General features: G+C 38.0%; 1 protein-coding gene across 3 annotated transcripts in view; it reads right to left on the bottom strand.

The window, feature by feature from the left end:
• Window positions 1–1,165: 1,165 nt before the first annotated feature.
• Window positions 1,166–8,587, bottom strand: part of Coq3 (coenzyme Q3, methyltransferase) — a 41,080-nt gene continuing 33,658 nt past the window's right edge. For all 3 annotated transcript variants that reach the window (XM_028780375.1, XM_028780368.1, XM_028780358.1), the window contains 2 exons: window positions 3,499–3,658; window positions 1,166–1,762 (listed from right to left, as the gene is read on the bottom strand). In XM_028780375.1, coding sequence (XP_028636208.1) covers window positions 1,542–1,762; window positions 3,499–3,658 — 381 coding nt within the window. In that variant the 3' untranslated portion in view covers window positions 1,166–1,541. The remainder of the gene's footprint in view (window positions 1,763–3,498; window positions 3,659–8,587) is intronic.

Here is an 8,587-nt window from a genome sequence, read left to right as displayed (position 1 = left end):
AGGAAAAGTCAGCTTCACATAGTTCAAGAGGGGAAATAAAATCACATTAGCTCTTTTAATTATAGAAATAATAGAAAAAAATCTCAAAACTAAATTTTTAAAGTAAGTTACAAAATTCCGTAAAACTTAAAAATTAAAGTTACTATAATAATTACTTTTCTGTTGCTATGATAAAGCACCATGGCCAAGACAACTTATAGAAGGAAGGGTTTATTTGAGGCTTACAATTCCAGAGGTATGGGAGTCCATCACCATCATGGCAGGGAGCATGACAACAGGCAGGCAGGCATGGCACAGGAGCAGCTGCTGAGAGCTCACACAAATCCACAAGCAGGAAGCAGAGATCATACTTGCAAAGACATGTCTTTTAAAACCTCAAAGGCCACCACCAGCGACACACATCCACCAACAAGATCATACCTCCCCAACTGTTCCCAAACAGTTTCACCAACAGAAGATCAAGTATTCAAACATATAAGTCTATGGGGACCATTCTCATTCAAACTACCACCAGTTAATTTTATTAATATATATGTATGGTTATTTTGCCTGGCATGTATGTCTGTATATCACATGAGTGCCTGTCAAAGCCAGGAGATGGGGCCAGATCCCCTATAACTGGAGTTACAGATAGCTGTGGCCCATCATGGGGGTGCTGAGAATGAAACCCAAGGCCTTTGCTGGAGCAACCAGTGCTCTTAACTGCTGAACTATCTCTCCTGTCCCTGGATCATAAAATTTTCAAAGAACCACACACAGAACCAAGTCCTATACACAAAGCATTACCTGGACTTCTTTTAATGTTTGAATCCAAATACACCATATATTTAATAGCCCATTTATTTCCAGAATCCCATTTTTTATGGGATAAAGTATATTTTATTTAGATAGAGAAGGAAGTAGCTCACCTCTGAGGTACTGTTGGCATTTGATAGCTGCTGGTAAAAGAGGCAATTTCTTTTAATGCTGTGACCTCTGGTGTATCAACCACACTCCACGGTAGGCCCTACACTCAAGAGAAGTTGGTCAACACAAACTGAACTTGAGGGAAGGAGGGAGGGAGGGAGGAAGGAAGGGAGAGAGGGAGGGAGGGAGACATGCCCCACTACCCTAGGTTTAAAATATATTTTGTACTCTCAAGTGTCAGTGATAAAAACTACAGTGCTTTTTATCAGTCAAGGGTATTATTTTTATTTAACTAAAATAAAGGAATACCATAGACAACAGAGATTCCAGTTAAAATAAATAAAGAGCAGAACATGTTTCTGTTTACACATGTGAGACATGTCTAATATGTAAAATGAAATGAGCACACGTTTCTACAGTGAAAGCCAAGAGACTTAAAACTCCCTAAATCTTCACAAAACCTCATCAGAAAATTCCTCAAAGTGTTTCCTAGGTGACACAGAAAGTTTTCTCCATTGATTTAGATATTTTTATTGACCCTTTGTTCTTCAGAGTCTCTTTCAAGAAGGAGTAAGAGTTTTGAATTTGTAAACAACACAATTTCCAGCATGTTAACTGCTGTCCTCAGAGGTATCTCAGTTTTTCTGTTCCTCACGTACACTTGGACTACCAGAGGCACTGGCATGGAGTGGTTCTGTTTTCCTCTTTAAAGCAGACTCAACAGACTCTGGGTGTTCCGGAGTCCTGGACCTCACAGCATGGGCTGCATAGTTAAGGCTGGTATTTTCACTCCAATGCCAGTAACCTGAGAAAGGATTATAGATCATTCCTGCCACAGTTTCAACTGACAGACCATCTGGAAAAAAAAAAAGAAAAGAAATAAAAAAAAAAACTTGGACTCAATAAACATTTACCATTGAAACCACAAGAACACACAGTCACTCTTCATATTAACATAAAGTTACCAACTTAATGAACAAAAATGCTTTGCAGTCATGCTTGATCATACTTAATTGCATACTTAATTTGCATACTCCAAAGCAGAGAACTAGGTTCCCCAGTTGTACTACTGTATGCTGTCCCTTTCTAAATGCCACATAGAGAACATGTGTTTTGGAGCACTAGAATTAGAGGAGATTTGTCTAGATTAGCTCAGTGCTTAGAATACTCTTAAGTTCTCAACAAATGGTAGCTGTCACTTGAGAATATCTGTCAACAAGAAACTGTCCCCATAAGGTATTGGTTTTGGGTTGTATTCTCTTCTATTTGTTGAGACAGGGCCTCACCCTTGTTTAAGACTGGCTTTGTTTTATTTTATTTTTATTAATTTATTTACTTATTCACTTTACATTGGGTAACAGCCCTCCTCCTTGCTCTCCTCCAAACCCCACCCTCACAAATCCCTCCCCCCATTACCCACTTTGGGTACCACCCCACTCTGGGACATCAAAAATTGGCTTTACTTAATATAGGCTTTCTGTATAGCCCAAGCTAGCCTTAAATACCCAGTCCTTCTGGCACAGCCTTTAAGTGTTTGATTACAAGTCTGTATCACTATCCTCAGCTCCAAAAAGATTCTTTAAAATATCCTTTTTCTATCCTATTTTCAACAAAGTTACAGACATCTGTGAAACCTATCACACTGCTCTGAACTGACAATATTTTAAGGAAAATATTTTGCTGATGCACTGTTGTCAACAAAAGCATGGGAAACGGTGTCTAAGTACTCAACAAGACCTCCAAAATGCCAAATGGGTGAACTAAGAAACATCCCTTAACAGACTCCAATAAACAAATCATTCACTGTGTCAAAGCATGGTGAGAGACTGTGTGGAGGATAAAAATGAGCTTATGGGCCAGGGATGTCTGAAGAAATGAGAAAATTACATGCAGCCATGCTTAGATCACATTCGACAGCAACTATGAATACATACTCCAAAGCAGATTCCTGAGTTCAAATACCAACTCTGACATCTGCCGTGGTGACTCTAGGTCACTTATGTAGGTACAAGAAATATACAAGAAATGATATGGAAGTTAAAATACATCTGAGTGTACAAGAGTCAGGAAAAAAATCATAAGGTACATTAAGATAAGCAGGGCTCATCAGGAGATACTGAGAAAGTGGAATACACCCAGACACCCATCCTTAAACAATGAAGACTAAATTATCCAGGAAAGGGTTTAGTGTTCATCGCTCAAGGCTACATGCAAGTCAGAGTGGTAGCTACTTCATTACTAGTTTCCAAGAATTTAAGACATAGTTAAAGAAAGGAAACTAGGGCTGAAGAGATGGCTCAGTGGTTAAGAGCACTGGCTGCTCTTCCAGAGGTCCTGAGTTCAATTCCCAGCAACCACATGGTGGCTTACAACTGTCTATAATGGAATCAGATGTCCTCTTCTGGTGTGTCTGAAGACATACAGTGTACTTATACACATAAAATAAATATATCGTAGAAAAAAGAAAGAAAACTAACATTTGAAAAAAATAGTAATCTGCTTACATAAATGCTAGATTATACAATTAGTAATTATACATGCATGACAGGTTCAGATAGGCCCTGACAACTGGAAAACAATTTTAATACTTACTTGGTTCCAATATACTCTCTAGCTTTTCAGGTGAAACAAACTTCTCCCATGTGTGAGTGCCTTTTGGAACAATGCCTGCAATTTGCTCTGAGAAAACAATCCCCAAGGCATAGGACAGCTGTGTTTTGTTTATTGTAGTAATGAATAAAGAGCCACCAGGCTAAAGGGAAGAAATACATACACAAGTAAAACCGTGGACGTGAAGTACAAAAGTTAGGAGCAACTGTGAGGTAAAAGCTTGCTTCCACACTCTCCTGCTTTCCGAATGAAGTAAGTGCAGTTAAGATACATAAATGGCTATAAAACATAATTACCAAAATAGCATTTTTCTCTCTTGGGAAAAATCTATTATTATAGACAATCTAATACAGACACAGTCACTAAATCTATATGTCAAGCATAGCTTTCAACTCAAAATTCTCTTATTGTTATTTATGTATGTATATATATTTACTTATGTATATATATTCTTTTGTATGTATTACAATGTATTACTTTATGTGAATTGATACATGTATACATTTATATTCTTTTTTCTTTTGTTGAGACTTTTTACATATTATATATTCTTTTTCATGCTATTATATTATTATTATTATTTTGGTTTTTCAACACAAAAGTTTCACTGTGTAGGCCTGGCTGGCCTAGACCTCACTCTGTAGACTAGAATGGCCTCAAACTCAAAAGAGATCTGCTTCTGCTTCCTGAGCATTGGGATTAAAGGTGTGCACCACCACTGTCAGCTCAGACAATATATTCTCATTACTGTTTTCCCACCTCCCAGGTCCTCCACACCTCCGCTCCAATCTGGATCCACACCTTTTCTGTTTCTTGCTAAAAACAAAAACATATCTCAGGAGTAATAATAAAATAAAATAATAAAAAACAAATAATCAGAATATATCAATGGCCAAACAAGAAAAGGAGCCAAAAAACATATGTTTGCACATACAGGAATCCCACAAAAATCAAAACTAGAAGCCATAATTATATATATGAGACTTGTAAAGTTAAAATAAAAAATGCCTTGAGACAAAGAACTTCCAAAGGTGCCACTGAGGGTTTTTTGCATGGCATGAGCCCTACTCCTAAGAGTGGTTTTGAAAAAAAAGAAAGAAATAAAAGAAGACAGGAAGGAAGGAAGGAAGGAAGGAAGGAAGGAAGGAAGGAAGGAAGGAAGGGAGGGAGGAAGGGAGGAAGGGAGGAAGGGAGGAAGGGAGGAAGGAAGGAAGGAAGGAAGGGTCAGAGTGGTTTGTTTCCTCAGTGAGACTCCCTTGGAGACTCAGTTAGAGATAGCTTCCGGGTTAAGGGTGGGAGTATGTGTCCACTTCTTCCAGCTCTAGGATCCCGCCTGGTGTAGACCTATGCAGGGCCTGTGCTCGCTGCCAGTCTTGGTGAGTTCATATGTGTGCCGTTTTGTTGTGGCTTCACAAATCCTTGACGTCCTCTTAACAACAAATGTCTTCCGTGTTTTCTCTCAGATGCTAAGCCAAATGTGCAGAGTACAGCATTACCAACAAGTAATCTCTGACAAACCTATTCATAAGGTTTAAGCATTTTTTATTTTGATTTATGAAAAGATTATGAAGGGATCAAGATAAACTCTTAGATGAAAGTAAATCACTTATGGGAGTATTTAGTCTGCCTGTGTAATGATAATATTTATATTTCCTATATTTATTCTCAAAACAGCAAGGAAGATAATATCACTCCTTCTTTTACCCAGTCTCATTGACCTAATGAGAACAAAATGTCACTCCAAAATCACCTTCTCTCTCTCCTTTCTCTCTCTCTCTCTCTCTCTCTCTCTCTCTCTCTCTCTCTCTCTCTCTCTCTCTCTCTCTCTCTGTATGTGTGTGTGTTTATTGATTGCAACAGACTGGTAGATAGATAGATATTGTGTGTATATAGTTGGGAAAAGATGTATATTTTAAATACCATTCAATATTCAAACTAACAAAGAATACCAAAATATCAGGGTATACATATCACTACATGTTGTAGTTCCTCTCTGTAAACTTTAGTATTTTAAATCTTACTAACAATTAGTTATGTTACACATCTGTATTTGATACACAGATTCACACTTATGAATCACAATCTGTGCTTGGTAGTATATCACATTTCATGGTGATTGTGGTAAGCAATTATTTTTAAACATTTGGTCTCCATTAAAACAAAATTAGATTTGTGCTTACAGTACCAGCATTCATCATATGATGTGTCAACAAACTTCTATTCAGACATTTATATTAATATAGAAACAAAAACTACTATGGATTTTACTTGAAAAATAGGAAATAAATGTAATAAAATTCTATTTAAGATAAAACTCTTTGAAGCTGCTACAGATTTGGGCCAGTGAAATGGCTCAGAGGGTAAAGGCACCTGACAGGAAGCCTGAACTTCTGATTCCATCCCTAGGGCATACATAATAGGAGAGAATCAACCCACTCAAGCACTCCTCCACCTCAATGCATAAGCACACCTCCCCCACAGGCATGCCCCACACACACTAAATTAAAATGTTATTAAAAAAAAGGTATAAAATGTCAAAGATAGGAGATGACTAAGGAGACATAGCAATTACATGCAATGCAGAAGTCTAGGTTGGATATATAATGGAAAAATAAAATCACTGGAGAAATTGATGAGCCTTAGCTTGTTCTCCATGAAATTACTAAAGCAATGCCACTATTCACGTCCAGTCTCTAGACATGTACAGGGATTATGCACAGGAACAAGACATTAAAGAGGCAAGTGATGGGTTTGCGGCCCAGAACTGAAGTCTGTAAGTGTTTTCAGGGAATACAGTGAAAGGTGGGCATCTGAGAGGAAGTGTCCCTTTCAACTTGGGACACTAAGTACCTAGTTTGACACATCTTAGTTTCTATCCATATGTGAGCTGTTACTATAAAGGAAAAACAGGTGAATGCAAAGTCATTCTGTATTTGTAATTCTTCCTTAAATGTACAACTATTTTAATAGAAAGCTTTCTGACTTTCAGCCGGTTTCAGGGAAGCAGGTAGGCTGACTGCAGATCTTCACCTCTCATTCAACTCATCCAAATCCAATCCCCCAGTCTCATCCCCAGCTGTGCAGCAGACCACTTGCTTCTGTCTCCCTTCCCTCCCTCTGCCCATCTCCACTGCATCACACAGATGTCCCCCTTCTTAGCTCCCTACCCCACTCACTGCTCTGTCTCAGCCTCCAGTTCTAGCAAGCATCTCCTGGGAAGAATGGCCAGCAAGCATGTAGGCCAACTGCGGATCTTCACCTCTCCCTCCGTTCCTCCAAATCCATCCCCCAGTCTCATTCTCTAGCTCTGTAGCATATCTGCTGTGGTCTCAGCTCGCTCTCTACTTCAATCTCGGAGGACTAAGCAGATCCTGTGGGATCATCCTGCTTTCCTCCCTCCTGTGGACCCCAGACTCTACCATACACACTCCTAGCTCATTCCCATGTCTATGCCTCAGCTTCTAGAACTTAGGAACACATTTTACCTGGACCCGAGTGACCACACCTATCAGGATCCCAGAACTTCCTACCAGGCAACATACAGCCACCACATTTGCCTAAGAACCAGAGATGAAACAAACCAAGGGACAAAACACTCACCCAACAAAGATGAGAACAGATATCAGCACCTAGAATTACAACCTTCCAATTCCACATATTTAGATGCCAGTGTAACAATACAACCAATAATATCCAGGACAATACATCTCTACTAGAATCCAGCAACCCTAATTCAGAAGGCAGTAAGTATTATAATATAACTGAAGCTCAAGAAAAGACCTTAGACTAGCCTATATGGATATAACAAAGGCCCATAAAGAGAAAATAAATATATCCCTTAGCACAATCTATGAAGACACAAACAGTGGGAGGAAGTGAATAAAACAATTCAAAACCTGAAATTGGAATTAGAAGAAAAAAAAACAAAATAAAAAACAAATGGAGGGAAATCTGGAAATGATAAATTTAGGAAGTCAAACAGGAACCACAGAGGCAAGCCTCACCAACACAATACAAGAGATGGAAGAGAGAATCTCATGCATTAAAGACACAATAGAAGAAATGTCTATCTACAAAACCAGTTCTACAGATGGTGCTAGAAGGAAAACACCATCTTAAAGAGGTTAGTGACACCTAAGAAAACACAAGGTATAGATAATCCCAGGCTAGCAAATCAAAAGAAGAGAAACACACACACACATATCACCACCACAACAATAGTAACAGGAATCAATAAAGCACTGCTCATTGATATATCTCAGTATCAATGGTCTCAGTGCTCCAATAAGACACAGACTAACAGAATGGAGGTAAAAATAGGATCCATCCTTTGGCTGCATCTAAGAAACACACCTTAACATCAAAGTTAAATATATTTTAAGCAGTAAAATAAAAGTAAGCTATTATCAACATTTAATATTAAAATTATAATATATAAGCTTATATATAAACATATTTACATGTAAATATTACATGATAATATTTAATAATACAGACTTTGAAACAAAACTAACCAGAAGAGATAGAGAAGGATACTACATATTAATCAAAGGAAAAAACCCACCAAGAGGTCTTAGCAATTCTTAATATCTATGCACCAAACACAAAGTCTCCCAAGTTTGTTAAGGAAACACTACTACAGATAAAATCACATATTGTCCCTCACACACTAATATTAAGAGACTTCAATACTCCACTCTCACCAACAAGTAGATTATCCAGACAGAAACTAAACAGAGAAATGCTGGAGTTAACTGGCATTATAAACCAAATGAACCTAACATATTTACAGAGCATTTCATCCAAACACAAAATAATAAACCTTCTTCTCAGCACCTCATAAGAGTTTGTCCAAAACTGACCACATACTCAGACACAAATCAAGTCTCAATAGATACAAGAAAACTGAAATAACACTCAGCATCCTATCTGACCACCATGGATTAAATCTGGCTATAAACAACAACAGAAACAACAGAAAATTGACAATCTCATGGGAGCTGAACAACCTACTACTGAATGAAAAATGGTAAAGACAGATATCAAGGAAGGAACTAAGTGGGGTGGTGGT

This window comes from Grammomys surdaster, unplaced genomic scaffold, assembly GCF_004785775.1.
Source record: "Grammomys surdaster isolate TR1022 unplaced genomic scaffold, NIH_TR_1.0 97, whole genome shotgun sequence".
NCBI classification, from domain to species: domain Eukaryota; kingdom Metazoa; phylum Chordata; class Mammalia; order Rodentia; family Muridae; genus Grammomys; species Grammomys surdaster.
The sequence above is the reverse complement of the archived record's forward strand: the minus strand, read 5'-3'. Positions and strand labels throughout refer to the sequence as shown.